The 21499-nt window shown below is 42.3% G+C and overlaps 1 protein-coding gene across 2 annotated transcripts in view; it reads left to right on the top strand.

Moving 5' to 3' along the window:
* Positions 1-21499, top strand: part of mad1l1 (mitotic arrest deficient 1 like 1) — a 62074-nt gene that overhangs the window by 1542 nt on the left and 39033 nt on the right. For both annotated transcript variants that reach the window (XM_061770281.1, XM_061770280.1), the window contains exons 2-11: positions 1269-1427; positions 1874-2014; positions 2625-2804; positions 3742-3866; positions 3938-4019; positions 4120-4250; positions 7539-7653; positions 7782-7843; positions 14815-14901; positions 16562-16706. In XM_061770281.1, the coding sequence (XP_061626265.1) occupies positions 1281-1427; positions 1874-2014; positions 2625-2804; positions 3742-3866; positions 3938-4019; positions 4120-4250; positions 7539-7653; positions 7782-7843; positions 14815-14901; positions 16562-16706 (1215 nt within the window). In that variant the 5' untranslated portion in view covers positions 1269-1280. The remainder of the gene's footprint in view (positions 1-1268; positions 1428-1873; positions 2015-2624; positions 2805-3741; positions 3867-3937; positions 4020-4119; positions 4251-7538; positions 7654-7781; positions 7844-14814; positions 14902-16561; positions 16707-21499) is intronic.

Raw genomic sequence — 21499 nt, 5'->3', positions numbered from 1 at the left:
AAAAAAGCAATAATAGATAGATAAGAATAAAAGCAGTGAGTGGAATGTAGCTCAATGCAATGGAGTAAAAGAAGCATTTCTTCACACAATTACTCAAGTAAAAATGAAACTAGAAATAAATATAACTACTCAGACAAGTAAAATGTTTCCAAAAAGTGACGTAAGTAAATGTAACAGAGTAAATGTAGTGCATTACTTACTACCCACCTCTGGAAATAATAATATGCTTTACATTGTGAGAGTGGTGGGCAAGTGAAGCCTCATGAAACACTGAGGCTTTCTTAACAATTCAAAGAGTCAAGGCTTCAGTGACGGGGACATCTGGTGGACAACTGAAGCCATAGCAACCTCTTAAGAGCACGACTGAAGCACTGCCACTGTTTCCCATGACAACAATAAAAGTTCAGAAAGGTGTTTTGTTCATTCATACCAAATAATGATTATATCGTCATTACAATAAAATAAACAGATTCTCTCCCCCATACTCGAAAACACATTCCAGATTAACCCAAAGAATAAATGAAACTCCATGAGCCAATGACACACACTGAAAGACTGAGCCAATGAAAAGTTTCAAAACATTTTGAAGGAATGAAGTGCGAAGCGAAACAGCAAAGATGTTCGAATCTTCCAACGTCATCGGTCACGTGACACTGGTGTTTTGATATGAGCTCCGACACAGCGTTTCGAATCACTCTGTTTCAGGAAGATTGACACAAGCTCCAAAGCCTCTGTATCATTTGGCCATCACTACTTTTTGACTAAATTGGAGATGCAAAACTCATCCATGCTTAATGTTTATCTCTTAAATTGTTATCAAGGTCTGCGTGTGTGACTGTGACACGAACTATACGGTAATGGGAATTAGTATATAATATTTGCAACAACAACAACAACAAAAAAAGTGGTCACTGATGGTGTAGTGGTACATTTGCCTGACTTTGGTGCAAGCAGTGTGGGTTCAGTTCCCACTCAGTGGGGGGTGTCAATCTGAGTGCGAATGGTTGTCCATGTCTATATGTGACTGACTGGCAACCAGTTCAGGGTGTAGTCTGCCTTTCGCCCAAAGTAAGCTGGGATAGGCTCCAGCGCCCCGCAACCCTGAATTGGATAAGCGATGTAGATAATGGATAGATGGAAAAAAAAAAAGTGTATAAATTAGAAATCCACCTTCAATGCTGGGTCAATTTTGAACGTATTGGCACAACTATCGGTGAATTGGAGTCAGAATTGGGATCAAAGTCTGAATTTTTGTGTTTGGCTTCTAGAGACTCTTTACAATGGATATTGAAGAAAACACCACCGTGTTTTCCACCCTGAAGTCCTTCAATTCCTTCATCGGCTGCTCTGGACGTTCGCCCAAGCTACTGGGCTCCTCAGCAGCGGCCAGCACCAACCTGCAGAACCAGTACAAGCGCAGCATGGAGGTATTCATGGACTCACTAACATTCAACATGTATCTATTTACATTTACAAAATATATCTTGGCGGCACGGTGCGCGACTGGTTAGCACATGTGCCTCACAGTTCTGAGGACCCGGGTTCAAATCCAGCCTCGCCTGTTTGGAGTTTGCAATGAGTTTGCATGTTCTTCCCATGCCTACGTGTGTTTTCTCCAGGTACTCTGGTTTCCTCCCACATCCCAAAAACATGCATGCTAGGTTAATTGAAGACTCTAAATTGCCCATACGTGTGAATGTGAGTATGAATGATTGTTTGGCTAGATGTGCCCTGCGATTGACTGGCAACCAGTTCAGGGTGTAGCCCCTCCTCTCGTCCGCAGTTAGCTGGGTTGGCTCCAGCGTACCTGTGTCCCTAGTGAGGATAAGCGGTGTAGAAAATGGATGGATGGAAAATAGATCTTCCTGTGTAGTTCTTAGAAGCGGCCGAGAAGGTCCAGTCGTGCAGTCGCTACCTGAAGCTGGACCAGGAGAAGAAGCAGATGGAGCTGAGCCACAAGCGCGTTCGCGTGGAGCTGGAGAAAAGTGCCAGTGACACGGCATGCAACTTGAAGGTACCATGTACAGTACCCTCAAATCCGGTCATTCATCCAAGTTGTTCTCACCTTGCCGTAAAGCTTACTTAACTGTTGCAGACCAGAGTAACTACATTCATGATGGATAATTGGGGAATTAAAAAAAAAAATCTATTATTATTCTTTCCCTTTTAAAAACATTATTTTGTTAAAGATTAATAAAATAATAGCTTTTTTTTTTTTTTTTACAATGAAACAACTTGAGATACAAATATTTAATTTCTCATTTTTTATTAAAAATACATTCAGTCAATAAATTTTAATGTGATAGTTTTTCAGATTGTTTGGATGGTAGACAATATTAACAAATTAGTTTTATTTATATTATTTTTTCAAACTGTTTAATTAGCTAAATAAACATTTTCGAATAAAAACGTTTTGAAACGACTGTTATGGTTAAATAAATGATTTAATTATCAATATCTTTTCTCAGTAAACATAACAAAAACACTCTGACGGCCGTGTCATAAAATTTATAGTTCTTAACCACGAGATGACTTTGTTGCTAGGTGTGTTCGGTCAATAAAGTTCCACATTTTTTGCTGATCAATTGCTTAAAGAGTGAATTCCGACCTATACTGTGTTGTAGCAATTGGAGGAGGAGAACAGTGAAATGGCGGCGCGGATCAAGAAGTCGGAGGAGCGTGAGGCGGAGGCCGTCAGGAACTTGGCGCAGCAAGTGGAGTCCAACCGAGAGCTCACCAAGAACCTGGACAGCCTCAGCAAGAAGCTGGAGGAGCGAGACACCAAACTCAGCACCTCTAACCAGGTACACACTAATATAGGAAATATTGCCACAACAATTGATGTCAGAAGTGGGATCCAAGGTTTGGCTTTTCACCAAAAGACAACATAAACTATTCATAGTGTTTTCCATAGCTAATCACTGTAATATAGAAAATATTGGCAAAACAATTGGTGATAGAAGTGCCATACAAGGATTGACCGGTCCCGCAAAACTGCATAAAGTCCACTCTTAATATTTTCCAATGCATATTACAGTAATGTAATAAAATAAAAAATCTTGGGTTTTGTGAGTGTTTGTTCCCATAAAATTGAAAATATTTCTACATTAATTGTTGTCAGAAGTGGGATGCAAGGATTGACCAGCGCAAAACTACATAATGACAACAATATTGCCACAATAATTGGTGTCAGAAGCGGGATCGGCGGATTGACCGGCCCCGTAAAACTGCAAAAGACCACACTCTTAAATGTGTTCCAGTGCTTATTGCAGTAATATATAAAGTGTTGCCACAACAGATGGTCTCAGAAGTGGAATCCGTGGATTGACCAACCTCACCAAACGTAGATTTTTGCCAGTGTTTCAGGTCTATAGACAATATTGCCCCAACAGTTGGCATCCGAAGTGGGATCCACTGATTGACCAACCCCACAAAACATCTCACAACAATTGTCGCAGTAGTGGGATTGCAAGAGTGACCGGCTCCACAAAACGACAGAATGAAAACTCCTGGCTCTCTGGTGTTTTCTGGTGTTTATTATAGATGATATTGCAACAACAATTGGTGTCAGAAATAAGATCCAAGGATTGACCATTTCATGAAGCTAACGCTTGGTGTTGCCCAATGCTTGTTACTATAATACAGGCAAACCTGCCAAAACAGTTGGCCTAAGAAGTGGGATCAAATGATTGACCACCCACACAAAATGACATAAAGATGGTGTTTCCTGTGTGTTGCCAGACCTTCATCTGCCTAAAGGATGAGATCAGAGAGCTGAAACAGAAGCTTCAAAACCTGGACTCAGTCGTTTCCACTACGAAGTTGGAGAAACAAGCACTGCAGGAGCAGCTAGATTTACAGCGCAGGTATTCTGACACAAAATGTTTGCTGAAGTGATAAGGGAAGTACCTTTCCCTGATTGGTCCTTCTCTATCAGGAAGTACCAGGAAGTGTCTCAGCTGTGCCAGTCTCTCCAAGCGGCACAGTCATCCTGCTCAGGGCATGTCATCAAGATCAAGGTACACACACACGCTCTCAGACACAAACGCACGCAAACCCAAAAAAGCAACCACGCAGCATTTTGTGTGTTTGATTTATTTTTACATTTTTTATTTTCAGGAGTTGGAAAGATGTCTGTCTCTCCAAGAACAAGACTTTGCCATCGTAAAGAGCGTCAAGTCCGAGGCCACCAAAGTGCCCGATCTAGAGAAGGAGCTCAAGCGCCTACGAGAGGAAAACGTTTTTCTCAGGTCAAGCATACTTTTTCATAGTTTCTCCAATTGCTTTTTGCCATTTTGGCTCGAAGCGGCCATTTTAGTCCCGCCATTTCTAGTGGTCAGTGAAAGAGGAAAGTCTTGTCCAATTGCTACCAATTTTTAACAACATAGTTGAAAATTCAGCCTCCAACAGTTTCACTTAGCAACATGAAATTGGGTATCCATACCTATCATGGATTGACCCACAAAAAAAAGGCTAAAGAAGCCGTGCCTGAAGACACACAAGTACCGTATTTTCACGACCATAAGGCGCACTTAAAAGTCTTAAATTTTCTCCAAAATGGACGGGGCGTCTTATAATGTGGCGCGCCTTATGTGTGCACAGAGTTCCAAATTCCAAAGTGTTGTTGTGTGACTTTAATGAGCGCTCCGCTTGACTGACTGGGAGCATTTCCTGCCGACACGCTGCTTATATAGAGGAAGGCGGACGTGACTGAGGACAGCATGCGGACGTAAAGGGGGAAGGGTGCGCGTGACAGAGGAGGCTAAAGACACGCCCCCAGTAGGTATATAGTTCCGGTATGGGCATCGGTTTGGCTAAGGACCCCCGAAAATGGCACCTACGAAGAGACACGCTTACGAAGCACAGTTTAAACTGCAAGCTATCAGTTACGTGGAGGAACATGGGAATCGAGCAGCCGCGAGAGAATTCAAGATAAACAAATCCATGGTTCGCAAGTGGAGGAAGCAGGAAAATGAGCTTCGCCAAGTCAAGAAGACGAAGCTGAGTTTCCGCGGAAACAAGGCGAGGTGGCCCGAGTTGGAAGACCAACTCGAGCAATGGATTCATGAGCAAAGAACAGCCGGGAGAAGCTTCTCTACAGTCACCGTTCGACTGAGTGCAATAACGCTTGCAGAAGAAATGAAAATCAAACATTTTCAAGGAGGTCAATCTTGGTGCTTTCGTTTTATGAAACTATCCATCCGGGCAAGGACTACCGTGGCGCAGGAAAAGCTGCCCATCTTCCACTCCTACTGCAGTAAAAAGATTGCCGACAAAAACATCCAGCCCAACCACATCACCAACATGGACGAGGTGCTACTCACTTTCGCTCACTTTTGACATCCCGGTGAACCACACTGTAGAAAAGAAGGGGACCGCCACGGTCGCACAACGGGGCACGAGAAGTCGGCTTTGACTGTTGTGCTTGTTTGCCATGGTAATGGACAGAAACTGCCACCTATGGTGATTTTTAAGAGGAAGACGCTGCCTAAAGAAAGGTTTCCAGCCGAAGTCATCGTTAAGGCCAATCAAAAGGGCTGGATGGACGAGGAGCAAATGAGAGAGTGGCTGAGTGAGGTGTACGTAAAGAGACTGGATGTTTTTTTTCCACGCGTCACCGTCCCTGTTGAGTTGTGACTCCATGCGCGCCCATCTCATAGCTGCTGCTGTGAAAAAACAAGCGCAACTAAGACTGGGAGGCAACGCCGGGCGAGTTACGCCAGCATGTGGGAATGGATTGTGGATGGCTGGGCTAAGGTATCTGCTTTGACTGTTGTCCGAGCTTTCGCGAAAGCCGGCATCATTGCTGAACAGCCCCTTGGCAACGAGACTGACTCCGACAATGACGAGAGGGAACCCGGCGTGTTTGTTGGAGAACTTGCACAGCTGTTCATTTCGGATACAGACGATGAGGACTTTGATGGATTTGTGGATGAGGATTGATCAAAAAATAATGTGAGTACATTGTTAAATGCTTCAATAAAGTACAACCAAACTCAGTTTTGTTCCTGCCGCATTTTTGAAAACATGCATGCATGCTACCGTATGTTTTAAGCTAGCGTATGTTTTAACATGCCTGCGCCCAATAATACGGTGCGCCTTATCTATGTGTTAAATCCAGAAATAGACCCCATAACTGAGACTGCGCCTTTTAATACGGTGCGCCCTATGGTCGTGGAAATACGGTATGCCTTTTTTTTGTTCAACGTGGTCACGTTAAACTCGTGTTCACCGTTTGTAGGGGTCCTTCAAAGAGGTTTTGTCCAATTGCTAATAAAATTGAACAACACATATACAGTGGGAGGGAAAAGTATGTGAACCCTTTTGGGGTTTATTACACTTCTGCATAAATTGACCGTAGTGTGAGGTTATAATAAGATATAATTGTTTATATCTTTTCATATTTTTATTGAATGAGAGGTATAGAAAATGGATGGATGGATAACATGAACATTTACGGGACAGGGACGAAAAATTAAGGCCTTGTACACATATAAAGACAAACAGCCTGTTTTTGTGCTGATTCTGCACCTTTCCGACTAAGCACGTTAAACACCAGACAATCTTAAATTTGATAAGATTATCCTATAAGATTGTCCTTAGGTCTGATGTGTTTTAAGAGTAGATTTGTCCCAATTTTAGGGTGTGAAACAGGTTGTGGCTGACAATCTTAAATAATGAACGTGTTCAATATTTACAATGAAAAGTCGTGCTCCCCAATCATGACGTCATGAATTGTGATCTGGAACAGTATAGCCAATCAAAAACCACCCTGACTCAACAAAAGTAAAAGACTGTAAATAAAAATAAGCATGTTTTTTTTCCAATGCTAGTCTTTTTTTTTTTTTTTTGGACAATGCCATTTTGTAACAGTCCCATCTCTGGCAACCCTCGGGAACATTCAGGAAACGTCGGTGGGAAGCCAGAAGTGATTCTTCTTAATCGGTTTTGTGAAACTATATGTGATCAGTGAGATCTCGTGTTTTTGGCGTTTGAGCAGAATCTTTGTCTGTGTGGTGTTTTGTGTTGATATCGGAGCACACCACACACAATATGACCAAAACTGTTAAATGCCTGATATTTTATCTTAATGTGTGGGGTCTTAGGTTAAGCGGACACTGTTTATTCTTGTGATTTAGATGAAACTCAGTCTACATTTTTTGACCAATTTATGCAAACATTTAAGAAAGTCTAAAGGGTTCACATTCTTTGTCCTGCCACTTTACAGTTCCAACATGAAATTTGCTAGGCGTGTCTATCATTCGTATACCCACAAAAAAGTCTCCATAACCCATGCCGGAAAATACTGGAATTCTGCCATTTTGGGTTCACATATGGTATTTCCAGGAGTTTAGTCCTTGAGATGTTGTCTGATTGTTTCCAAATTTGAACCATCTGTACTAGACAGATGAACGATGCTAAATTGTGATTATATATGAGTTTTCAACATTGCTTCTTAGCAGAACACAGAAGTTTGATGACTTGCTAATATCGCATGGTGCGTGAGAGACATGACAGTGTTGATATTGTTACTACAGGGAGAGCAGAGAGAACTGTAGCCTGCTGAAAGAAGAGGCGGAGGGCCTGAAGAGGAAGGTGGAGTGCATGGCCAAGACCAAAGAAGATTTGGTCAACATGGAACTGGAGAAGGAGGTACAAAAAAAACCCAACAGAAATTTGGTAATTTTTAGAAGCACGTGTCATTGCATTATTAATACATTTACAAATAGTATTTATTCATAATTTTGATGTGTTTACATGATGTTTCTTCACCCCCACAGAGGTTGACGGAGAGGGTCAGAGCTTGGGAGAACCTCGGCCAAGCTACTGGATTTAACATCAGGTTTGTGCGCGTGCGTGTGTGTGTGTGTGTGTTTCTTCAAGGACCATCACCAGTGTAATATGACAAAAGAGTCCTGTAGGTGGGGCTGTGGTATTTCCCCCAAACAGCCGCTTCTAGGACGATATGGTTTCTAATCGTGTGCTTGTGTACTGTTGTGGAGTGTATGTGTTGTGTGTATGTATTAAATACCTGCCTGGTGTTTGTCTTAATGCTTTCCAGTCCAAACAGATAATGGCAGAATGATTTAAATGAGAGAATGATAAAACACTGCAAGCTGCCCTTGACATGTATTGGTACACACACAAACGCAAACACACTGACAAGACATACGCATGCACGCACACTGAGCGCATCTCTGTGATTAAGTGTGACAGTGATGCAAACAGAATGTTAAATGGAACAACCTCCGGGTATTTAACTTGCACTTGTGTTGAGGAAGCAAAAAGGTACACAGTATTAACTTTTAATTGACTTACACATTGATGCATTTCATCTGTTAACTTCTCATGTCACACATTTGCCGTCACTGGAACGACGACATCTCACTCTGATCTGGTAGAGTCCGGAATGTTTCTCATTTTAGGTTCTGTTTCCCAGCGGCACGGTGTCCGACCGGTTAGAGCGTCAGCCTCACAGTTCTGAGGACCGGGGTTCAATCCCCGGCCCCGCCTGTGTGGCGTTTGCATGTTCTCCCCGTGCCTGTGTGGGTTTTCTCCGGGCACTCCGCTTTCCTCCCACATCCCAAAAACATGCATGAATTGGAGACTCTAAAATTGTCCGTAGGTGTGGATGTGAGTGTGAATGGTTGTTTGTTTGCATCTGCCCTGCGATTGGCTGGCAACCAGTTCAGGGTGCACCCCGCCTCCTGCCCGATGATAGCTGGGATAGGCTCCAGCACGCCTGCGACCCGCGTGAGGAGAAGCGGCTCAGAAAATGGATGGATGGATGGTTCTGTTTCCCACTGTCATGCGGCTTCAATGTTGATATCTTTAATATTTAAAGGAGGTATGAGGTCTTAACTGTCCATATATCTCGAACAAGTTGATTTCATGTATTTTTTGAAACTGGCAGTCGTTTCCAATAATGATCCCCCCCCCCCCCCCCCCCCTTCACACACACACACACATCTAAAATGACAACCTTTTAAGAAAAGAAAATGAGTGGAGATACTGCGAGCTGTTGTGGACAAAGGAATGTACTATAAAGTGGCAGTATTAACTCCTATATTATATATCATCGTTGTCAGCGAATCCCCACACCTCCAAAATGAGTTTGCAAACACCGCTTTGTTCAAGTTATATTGCTGTCATATATCGTTGCACTCTGCTCTGACCAACCGCTATCTCACATGACTACAGATACAAATGTTATGTTCAATCCCTAATTTAATATGCTGTAAAAGTGCACATGTATTTGGGTGTCATCGATTAAAGTGATGTAAACACGGCGGGCGAGTGTCACACATCCCTTCAAGCCTCATGAACTCATATGCCGTTGCTTTGCATGCTGATACGAACACAACCGTTATAGCACGCCAAAATGATGTTCAATCGCTATTTTATATGGGGAAAAATCACATATTTATTAGTATCATCGATTAAAATGGTAAACACTGCGACTGCTGTGGGGACAGTCTAAAACACTTCAATGTAAAAAAGCTTACATTGCTTAATGCCCCAAAACTGTCACCGGTCAACACCAAAATGTATGTAGACTTCTCTACTCTCGGCAGCTTTAACCTCTGAAAATATTACAACGATCGGCCCAATATTTTGGATTGTATGGATGCTCAGGATTTTCCTCTTTATATGTGCTTACTATACAGAAAAAGCTCAATGCTGCTTAATGTCATAAAACTATCATCAGTCATCATCAAAAATGTATGTGGACATCTCTACTGATGCCCCCTTCCACCTCTGAAAATATTCGAACGATTGACAAGTGATTATCATGGAGAGGAAAACGTTTGGCATCCATAAAATAAAAAATACCGGGCCGATCTAAGTAGGCATAAAAAAGAGATGTCCACATAAGCTTTGGTGACGATTGATCGTAGTTTTGGGACATTAATCGACGTTAGGCTTTTGGCTGGGAGATCCTCGTCCGTCAGGTGTGTGCCTTTATGACAGCCACCCGTGCCCATCAAAGTCTACCGATCAGCCGAGCCCCATGACCATACAAAATCAAACGCCTGTGTCACGTCATCGTCCAAAACTATGTTTATCAAGCCTGATAAAATCGGAATACGGCGCCGTGATGGCTGGAGTCTGTCGTGACAGCCAGCGGTGCCTGTCTAAGTCCACCCCTGTCACACAATGCCACCATGGACCCTACAGAAATGCCTGTGTCATCCATGGGAACTCTTTTCAAACATCTTAGAGCACTGCTGTCAAACTCAAGGCCCGGGGGCAAGATCTGACCTGCCACCTCATTTTATGTGGCCCCGTGAAAGCAAGTCATGCGCACCAAATTCCGTGATTCTTGCTAAAACCTGCACCAAAATTTCAAATTGTCACATGTAATAAATAATTACATTAGATTACATTAGATATTTTAAGCATTTTTTTGGTTACCAAAACCCTTTTTACAGTAACTTGAACATAGTTGAACAATTATCCTTGACTTCTGATTTCAAACCTAGTTATTTTTGTGTGTGTATGCAATAATATGACGAGACGATTAAACAATTACAGTATGTAGTTTCACAGTCTGAACAGCCCTCTAAGGTACATAAATCGTAAGTAGAATGTGGCCTGTGACAAAAATGACTTTGACACCCTTGTCTTGGCATTTGTGATGCAATCAGTACATTGCATATATAAACGAAACCCGTTTATTTATGTGCAAATTAATGTGCAAGCACTTACCTTATGTGGGAGGACGTGGCTGTCTTCTTTGGTCAATGACGAACTTCAATGATTGATTAAGAAAAACAAGCTTATTAAAATGTTTCACTGAAGCTATTTTCACTCCTTACTGTCTAAAATAAAACATCCAGACCTTAAACATGGGCAAAAGTTACACTGCAGGATACATTGTCGTTTAGTGAGGAATTGTCTTCGCCTCCTGCGCGTTACGTGTTCGACTGTGACAGGCTGCTGCGTCCAAAATATGGGTGGGCCAAAATCTGGCTAAAAATAAAATATTTAATCAGAAAACAAGCCTAAAATTACTCCTGAGTCTATTTTGGGTCGAATTTTCTTTCTGCAAACGTCATCTGTAAGTCGAGAACTATGGAATAAGTACCAGTCCTTTTAAATCTAAAAGGTGAGAAATGTTGTAGGATCCCAATGCTAAAGGTCATTGTCGGCCGTAACGTACGGCAACAACGAAAGAACTGAGTCCCATCCGAGTAGCTCCAAACAAGAGTGCCCTACATTCAAATATACAGCTCATTTCCTGGCTCTCCAGTCACCAGCCACTCTCTCAGCCATACATACATGGTTTTGTCAAAATTCGGTGCCGGAAGCCAGTTTTACTTAGGAATGTGAAATTTGGTTAGCGTGTCTATCATGAGTAGTAGACTCACAAGAGAGTCTCAAGAAATCAACAATTTTTAGTTTCCGCTTTCTAAACAGAATGACCAGTTAAGCACATTGATGGATGGATGCAGACGGCTAAGCTAACTACCAACAAACTAAGTGCAAAATCAAAGTGAATCAGTGAATATTTGTCTTTGCGTGTCACCCTTAGTGCCTGAACAGAATCAATATTCCATGCACTCCACTGTCAGTCTCTCACTCGTAGAAGCTTCTGTAGCTCGAGAAGTGGTGTGACTTCGGCTGGCCGAGGTGAGCGAACCCCGGCGGAGCGCCATAATGACACCATCGCACTTTGATGAGCTTTATCTTAACCGATGTGTAAAGTAGGTATCACGGCGGTGCATCTCATCAGCTCTCATCAGTCAGCTTTTGTAATTGAAAAGGCAGAGCCCGGCTCGCCTTTGCTAGACCATCGTTAGTTTGTGCCAGTCGTTCCCCTACAGACTGCTCTGATGATTCTCTTCAAGCGTCGGCGGCTCGCTGGGTCTGTGCTGTGGATGAAACAAAAATAAACGAGTGCGTTGCACATACCGCTGGCAAAGGGCAGCCGCATGATTGAGGCTCAACACCAAAGGTTAATGCAGCAAATAAGTATTTAGGAACTACCCCGGGCCTCCTCCTGATCTTCCTGCGGTAGATTATTCCTCCTCTTCACATTGTCTTGACCCAACAGTTCTCAAGATATCACATCTAATTAGCCCTCTTGTTATGAAGTATAGATTCAGTAATGTTCTGTGCTTTGGCCTTTATTACATTATTACACATTACATTATGTTGTCATACATCACAGAACCTTGAATATATAGTATAAAGTCAAAAGTTCAAAGAACTGTCAGTTATGACATCCAGGTAAAGTTAAATTATGATACGTACCTAGTGAGGATAAGCGGTACAGAAAATGGATGGATGGATGGATAGCTGAAGTCAATATTTAGTCTTGGTGAAATAGTGTAGAGTAATCCCTCATTTATCATTTATCATGGGGGTTAAGTTCCGGACCACCCCCCGCAATGGATGAAATCCGTGGAGCCATATTATTTATCCAGATTTACTCACTTGGGTCGTCAATGATCAGCAAACTTTGACGCCATACTACGCCCACATTAGACAAAAAGCTCTGTAATTTCAGTGTCACCCATCTGTCTAGGACACCGGCTTCCGATTGGGGTGAATTTGAGCACATTTCCCATCAGGAGTTCGTCTTAAGTATGAGCCCTGAAATTTGGCCCAAATGGCTGCTTCAAACCAAAATGGAGCACTTCCTGTTCAATTTCGGCATAGGTCCTTGAGGCTTTGTGTCCTGTTACAATAAAAATGTTTCGATGTGTGGAACTGGTGTTGGGGAATCTTATTTTTCAAACTTTCTAGGGGGTGGAGATTTTTGGGGGGAGGTTAATCTTCGGGGCCCCTAAAATACATCCATTGCAACAAAATTCTATCCTTGTTTTTATTAAAAAATTAAAATTGTTTCATACAAAAATAGCAATATTTTATTTAATCAGAATCATTTGCAATGGTCTTAAATCCACACATTTATAGTAACCGTTAAAAAATTATCTAAATTTAGGTTGACTACACATTTCTTATGCAGAAAATTGTCAATTAAAATTGTGTTCCCTATTTATTTTTAGGTTTTGTTTTGTTGTGTAGAGCGCAGACCATGTGGCTAAATCTGTCACTCTGATTTATGCATTATTACCTGATGAATTAGGCATAATTTTGAAAAATACTCCTAAAATCACACCAACCATCTTTACTCCATACTGACAATTTTATAGTTTTTTTTTCTTTTTTTTCTTCTTCTTAAATTAGCATCTGTGTGATCCTGCAAAGAGGAAGTGATGCAGAGGTAATAAAGTGTGCATTTTGTTGTTTTGAGGCCGATCCCTGGTGCTCCAGGCTGTGCGGAATCACCGTAGTTATTCCAGCGTATGAGTCACGGCGCCTCATATTTTAGTCATGAGATTACTTTGGTCTCCGATGCTATGGCCCCCCCAGCCAAGTGGCATAAATCCAGTCCCGCGCCCCACCGACTTCAAATTCAACAGCTATGTCGTTGGTCATCAGCCCGGGCGGACTGATCTGTGATCAGATGTGAGGCTAGTGTAGAGGTCAATAGTCAACCAAAGCGAGAGCCCTAGTGATTATTTGAATGACTCGAGATGGTTGAGGTACAGGAGTACGTCCGTCCCCGTATCATTTTCGCTTGATTTTCCCGAATACCCCCAAGGATTTTTGCTCCTTGTCACCCTATCGATTTTGATCGAAGGCCAAAGTACCAAGGATGTATGCCATGACGATTATCGCGCTGGTGACTGCTTTCTCCAGGTTCGAAGTGCACATCTAATCGTATTTGTGCCTTGCTTTGCCCACAGCACTGCTAGTGGCTAACTGGCTAACAAACAAACAGACCATGCTAGTGGTTCGGCGGGCTTCTAGTCCATCGTAAATGGAAATGTAGCTCAGAGCTGAACCTTGTACTCTTCACATGCAACATGAAGTCCATCCTGTTGATTCTGTGGTTCTGGAGCAAACCTGTTTATTTCTTTTTTTGCACTCAACTTCCCCAAATTTGAGCATCAGAGCTGCAAAAAGAAGACTTTGAGAGAAGAATTATACAGGCCATAACGCAAGATGCAAACCACTCAGCAAAAAGAATAGGAAGGCCAGATTGGATTTTGCAAAGAAGTACAGCGATGAGCCACAAAAGTTTTGGAACAAAGTTTTATGGACGGATGACACCAAGATTAACCTCTACCAAAGTGCTGGAAAGGCCAAAGTATGGAGAAAGAAAGCATCTGCTTATGATCCAAAACACACAAGGTCATCTGTGAAGTATGGTGGAGGTAAATGTCATGGCTTGGGCTTCCATGGCTGCTTCATCTTTATTGATGATGTAACTTATGATGGTAGCAGCAGAATGAATTCTGAAGTCTACAAAACCATTTTGTCTGGCAATTTACAGAAAAATGCATCCAAACTAATTGGGAGAAGCTTCATCATACAACAAGACAATAACCCAAAACACACTACCAACACAACGAAGGACTTCATCAGGGGGGAAAAGTGGAAGGTCTTAGACTGGCCAAGTCAATTACCAGATCTTAACCCAATACAGCCTGTATTTGACCTCCTAAAGAGGAGACTGAAAGGAGAAACCCCCAGAAACAAACAAGAACTAAAAGAGGCTCCACTAAAGTCCTGCAGCTTCAGTGGCCCTTTTCCGTCGAACGCTAATGCTAACGACGTGCCGATATTTGCGCTCTCAGCCACTCTCTTTGCCAATGTGACCTTCTGCATCATGCCTTGTGTGTATGTGTATTTGTGTATTTTAGTGGCAGGTTTTAACCCCGCCGGCCTCCTGGCAAGAGAATATGGAAAACGTTTTGGTGCGCTGTCGCATTGATACTTTGCTGCCATTTGTTGCAGGAAACCGGAGGATCTGTCCAGGGAGGTGATTCAGATCCAGCAGAGGGAAATTGCCCTGAAAGAGCAGAACTACACACTCAACAGCCGGTAACTACTGCAATTCCCCTCAAACTCACCCCCCTCACATCCATTAGAGCATGCTGTATCTCAGACAACTCCTTAATTGTCACCAAGTTAATTAAACTGCTCCCCATTCTGATAGCACAGCTAACAGTAATGTGTGTGTGCGGGAACAGATGAGAGGAGAAAGTCGGCCTAATTAACGGTGTTCTCCATAGGCCGAGGTGAAAGTCTGCGGGGAGGGCCGTTGTGCGCATGCTTCCTCTGAAAGCTTTTATTAGCTTACAATCGTCTCTGCTGCCCGGCGTATGGGCCTCATTATGGAATTAGAAACAGAAAAATGGGTGATGGCGGAGGAGAGAGTAGCAGGGGGCTCACCATGTAATTATTCCCCCCCCCCCCCCCCCCTATATAATTACCGTCCCATTGATCAGGCCTTACAGGAGCGTGGCACATCATCTCTGTGAGGATTTGACGCTCAACTTGTTTTCAGGCAGCGTCATTGATCCACAAAGCTTTTTTTATTTTTTTTACATTTTTAATTTTTTTTTCTGGTGCCGTAATGCAAGCGCAGGCAAGATGGGTTGCTTCGTCTGTTCATCTTACCAAAGCGAAGGCGAGATGCAGTGTGTTGTTGAGCTGGTTTCTCAATGTCTTTATGTCTCAAAAGTGCTCTCTGTCACTTGACTGTCTGTTGTCGTACGAGAGCGGCAAATTCCTTGTGTGTTTTTTGGACATAGTTGGCAAATAAAGATGATTCTGATTGTCGAAGCAAAAGCATGATATGTTACTTAATTTGTTATCTTGTCAAAGTGAAGGCAAGATATGTTGCTTCATCGTTTTAGCTTGCGAAGGCAAGATACGTTACTTGCTTTGTTATATTGCCAAAAATAAGCAAAGGCATGATAAGTTTTGATAAGGTTTATCTTCTCAGAGTGAAGGCAATATACTGTATGTTGCCTTGATTTTATTGACAAGGCGAAAGCAAAGCCAAGATGTTACTTCGATCGTTATATTGCTAAAGTTCTTGCTTTATTTGTTATATTGACAAGGGAAGGCAAGATACTAGGTTGCGTGGTCTTTTATCTTGCCAAAGTCAAAGTGCTTCATTTGTTACTTTGTCAGTGATGGCAAGACATGTTGCTTTGTTTGTTACATTGCTAAAATGAAAATGTATGCAATATATGATGTCATTTATCTTGCCAAAGTGGAGGCAAGATATGTTTCTTTGCTTTTCATATTGCCAAAGCGACAGTTGGATGTCTTTCTTTGTTAGATTGATAAAGTGAAGGCAAGATATGTTCCTTACTCGGTCTTGCCAAAGTAAAGGCAAGATATGTTACTTCTGCTGTCATATTGCCAAAGTGACAGTTATGTTACATTGCCAAAGTAAAGGCAAAAAGATATGCCATTTTATTCAAATTTTGGTCAAGTCCAGGTGTTCTTCAAAGACAAACTCGTCCTCGAGATTTTATTCGATTTCTTCCAAATTTTTACCTTTGCATCCTAGACAGATTGAGAAGAATTTCAGTTTCATGTCAGGGAAGTTTGATCAGTTTGACTCCACATGGTCACAGCAAGACCCAACGTCTTGTATGTGATGAAGGTCCCGCCCGGAAGAGATTCATTAACGCTCCATGGAGACACAAAGATGCAATAAGCCCACTCCTCACTCTTTCCCGACCAGTATTCGGAGCGTGGAGCGCTCGCTGTCCGAGCTGCAGGCGGAGATGTCACAGCAACGCAGCAAAACGCTTGAGGAGCAGAAGAAGCGGGAGGCACAAGAAGTACTCCTGCGTCGGCTGCAAAAGAGGCTCTTGCTACTCACTAAGGTGCGACACACACGCACACACACAAACCATAAGCCACATAAATTGCACACACACACAGGAAGTTATGTCCTTTCCTTGAATTAGCTAATGTCAGATGTTAGTATGTCGTGATGAGTTGAAATTAAAATACTTTACCAAAACCCACGTTCTTTTGCCTCCGCAGCTCGAGATCGTATTTAGCCGCGTTCGCCGCCACAGCGCATCATTGTATTTAGCCACGTTAGCTGTAGCTCGTAGATAGCTGGAGAAGCGCAAATACATAGCATGCAAAAGCATTCCCCCATAGTAGTGTAAAGCAGCAAGGTTGGGCGACAGTAGGGAAGTTGCAATTTGGACTAGCCACTGGCTAGCATAATGACAGTAAAGGCACGCGTTTCCCAAAATTCATTGCGACATTCAAATTTGAATTATTGCCTTAACAAAGATGTACATTTTTGTTGTTATTGTATGTTTATGTTACCGCTGGTTGAATGTGTGCCAAAATTAACTGGCACATTTATTGGTTTATGGTGCACGCCTATGTCATTATCGAACCGTGACTGTAGGCTGTGTGTAAAATAGTGACGTCATACTCAATTCAACTACATAGTCAGCAAAGCCCAATTGGCATTGCTTGTTAATAGCAAACATTTTGAAATCTGTTGTGTACAAGCTCGTACATCAGCTGCAGCAAAGCTATGAATTAACAACATATTATTTCGTCGTGATGGCGAGATGAAGCATTGTAACACTTCAGCCATTGGTTCGAGTAATGGTTTATTTCTTGATGCGTCGTTGCACACGAAACCGCCTGCTGGCCATAATCACAGGCAGCTGTATCTTTACCACATACAGTATGTGCTGCGTTGCATTTTTGCGTCTTTTTGCCTCTTGTGAATGACTATGTATTACAAAACAATGGTTCACCAAGTAATTTCCCAACATAAAGTGTAAAATATATTATTTTTGAACGTATTCTGTGTGCTTAAAATGTTCATCATCACTGGTATGGCAGGTTGTATAATGTTTCTGTCACTTTGGCAAAATGGCATGGGCTTAAGAGGGCAGAGGATTTTGAAAGTGCTTATTTAGAAATAACAGTTTAAGTGATGGATTCAAGAGCAAGATTTTGAAATTGTGGTACGGTAATTTCTCTTCTTCCAGTGAGGTTTTATTTTACCTTGCTTTCTGTGAACACAATAAATACTTTCCCCATGAATAAAATAAGAAACGGTGGAAAATGCAGTTTTTGATAAGCAAAGGTAATTGATATGCCTCAATGATATTTCCTTATGCGGTGCGGTCCTGCTTGGGGTTTGAACTCCGGCAACCACCATAAAACCCAGGTTGAGAGTCGAGTGCACCAACTGCTGGGCTGTTAGCACCAGGGTGCTAGGTTAGCGCCCAGCAGCCTCTTTCCAAGGATTCAAACTGCTGTCAACACACTCCAAACTCTATTAGCCGATACAAACTACACAGTCTTTATCCAAACTGTGCTGACCGCAACTCTATATAAAACACACACACACATACTCACACGCGCGCGCGCACACACACACGCCTGCATGAGGGGTTTAGATTGCTGTCAAACCTCGCGGCAAACCCTGAAGCGCTTCCCAAATCGGTCACGTGGTACAGCCGGGCAGCGAGACTTCGGACGTCATCACTTCAGGGTCTGTCACTAAATGAAGCAAGCCTCGGTACGCGCTTTGCGGAAACACCCCCTCCATTACTCGACACACGCCCCGAAGACTCGGCACATCTCGTAACGTCACTATTATTTCGGCTGTTTTATTTCGGTGACAAGCCTTTTCGGTCCGAAACTGAAAATGCCAAAACACATCGGCCGGAGAAATTTCGGTGCATCAATATTAGTATCTACAACAGTGGGGATGAGCAAACTATGGCCGCGGGCCACATCCAACCCGTTGATCATTTCAATCTGGCCCACCAAAGATTGTTACAGAATCGCGCAAATCATATCAAAATCATGACTACATTCATTGTCCTGTAATGCCCAGTGGTTCCACAAGGTAGCGCAGAAGGTACAGTGATACATTGACTTGACTTTGGCTGTTCTGTTTTTACTCTGCTACTGCTCTGAACCCTTCTTCAACCATGAGTGGGCCAAAGAAAAGAAAAGTTGACGGAGTGCCGAGTGTTTAATATAGAATGGACTACTAAATACTTTTTCACTGAAGTCCGGTCAGAGGCTGTATGTCTAATTTGTTAAGAAACCATTGCGGTTTTAGAGGAATTTAACATCAGCTGTCATTTTTCTACCTAGCATGCTGATTATACTAACAGCCAATCAACGGGGAAACTGATGGCTACGGCTCAGCGGTTAAAATCAAGCAAAAAGTCACAGGAGTTGACGAGACCAGAAATAAACACTTCCGCCGCTTCTGTTGTTAAGAAGTAATGGTAGTTTTACTCCGTTACAATGATTTAAATGTCGCTTGCTACTTTTATTTATCAATCATTGCTTATTTATCAACTATTTCGTGCGCGAGACTATGACTTCGACTTCCACCTTGGGCGCTGTTTGCGCCAATCCAATTTAAGCACTAGTGACGTTTAAGTCTAGTTCACCAATCAAACGACACAAGAAAGTCACATGACGTCACAAAACGTCTTCTATTGGGCTTCCCGGACTTGATAAGCCAACCTGGCTGATCGTTCTGCCTACGCCGCGCTACTCGTGTTTACATTTAGACGAACAAAAACAACAGCGTTCATGTCTTGTAGTGCATGTCTGGCACTGTCTGCCCAAATGTGGAAATTTCAGCCCACTGATAACTTGAGAAAACACCTTGCAGTAAATTGCAGATGTTGTAGTTTTGGCTGTGCATACACACACGCACACAAACAAACACACACATCAGTACCAGAATTTGCACGTGAGTAATTATTTCACTGTGTACTTTTTACTCTTATTCAAGTCATTTTTTGGAGGACTACTTTTTACTTTTACTTGAGTCACATTATTGTCAAGTACCAGTACTCTTACTTGAGTACAATATTTGGCTACTCTACCCACGTCTGGAGCAGACATCCTCAATTGCTCCCCTTCCGTTTAAGCAACATTTTGGCTCATCAGATCAGCCAGTGTCGTATTGGTTGCACTGAGCTTTTTGTATTTTCGCGTTGAGGTGCTGCGGTTTGTGGCGCTGGTTGTAGTCCCAGTGGAACAGCAAAGCGCACGTAACATTGGCAACAAGAGTCGGCTAGTACATCTTGTGTTAATTAGGAAACTCGGCTACAATTATCTTAATTAGTTTACAGATGTTAATGTTAAATGTATTAAGCGACGGACCGATGTTAGGGATTATGTCACAATACAGAATGAACTAACTTCAAATTCAGAAATGGCCAATAAAAACAGAAAATACTGTACTTAATATTTTCCTAGAGGATGGATTTGGGATTAGCCTTTGAAGTTGGTAATAGTGAAAAATGAAGTGAAACAGACAATGATTTTAGTCAATTCTTTTTCAGAATAAGAGTGCTTAAAGAGGAGGATGCTATTCATGTGTCACAGCTTGAAGCAGACATCAGGTGAAGGTGAAGGTGGAGATGGGCCTGGCTCAAGTTGGAGCCCAAAACAAAAACGCATAGAAATGAGGCAAATTTGATTTGAATCTTAAATTTATACATTAACATGTACTTGAGCGGTGTATATACATGTTTTTATGCGTGAAGAAAATGTGTTTATTTTGCCTTATTGTACTCTTCAGGGTGGCACGGTGAAGACTGGTTAGCACATCTGCCTCACAGTTCTGAGGACCGGGGTTCAAATCCCGGCCTCGCCTGTGTGGAGTTTGCATGTTCTCCCCGTGCCAGCGTGGGTGTTCTCTGGGCACTGCAGTTTCCTCCCACATCCCAAAGACATGCGCGTTAGGTTGATTGAAGACTCTAAATTGCCCGTAGGTGTGAATATGTGCGGGAATAGCTGTTTGTTTATATGTGCCCTGCGATTGGGTGGCGACCATTTAAGGGTGTACCCCCCCTCTCGCATGAAGATAGCTGGGATAGGCTCCAGCACGCCTGTGACCCTCGTCAGGATAAGCGGTACAGAAAATGGATAGATGGATGAATGGATGTACTCTTCAGAGTCTTCCAGATTGCCCAATTTATTTTAAAATTAAAAAAAATCTCTGCGGGTGACTGGGGGATCCCCCGAGACCCGCATACAATGTTTTTTTTATTATTTTTTTCTTTATTTCTTTTTTTTTTGGGGTCTCCTTTTTCATGCCTTTGGTGTTTGCATGTCTGTGTTTAACACGTCTAGATGTGTAAATACCATGAAATCAAAGCTGGAATTCTGAACTTTTGTCTCATACTCATCTTTTGATTTGAAATCCGAATGTCTTCTGTATACAACAAAAACTAAGCAATTGACCTTGCTGTTCCAATAGTTTTAGAGGGGACTTTAATATCCATTGTTCTTGCGTGCTCTCAATATATCATGTTTAAATGTATTTGTATTGTTTTAAAAGTGTATTTAAAGACCTTAAAATTTTTAGTTTTTAACGCTATAAAAAACACACCTAGGGTGCATTTTGTATTTTCTATATCACGGATTTCACAGGAGTGGTCTAGAACACAACTCCCGCGATGGAGGAAGCTTACTGTATCTTCACTTTCAAGCGCACCAATTTCCGAGTTTTCCGTGGTATGAACCATCACGAATCTGCCGTGTCCCTCATAATTGATACGAGTAAACTGAGTTAAAAGCTCAGTCCTAGAACGGATAAAAATGGTAAGTCAAGGTACTGCTGTATTTAGAGGTCACAAACACTAAACCCTCAAAC

The sequence above is a fragment of the Phyllopteryx taeniolatus genome, chromosome 4 (genome assembly GCF_024500385.1).
Source record: "Phyllopteryx taeniolatus isolate TA_2022b chromosome 4, UOR_Ptae_1.2, whole genome shotgun sequence".
NCBI lineage: Eukaryota > Metazoa > Chordata > Actinopteri > Syngnathiformes > Syngnathidae > Phyllopteryx > Phyllopteryx taeniolatus.
The sequence above is the reverse complement of the archived record's forward strand: the minus strand, read 5'-3'. Positions and strand labels throughout refer to the sequence as shown.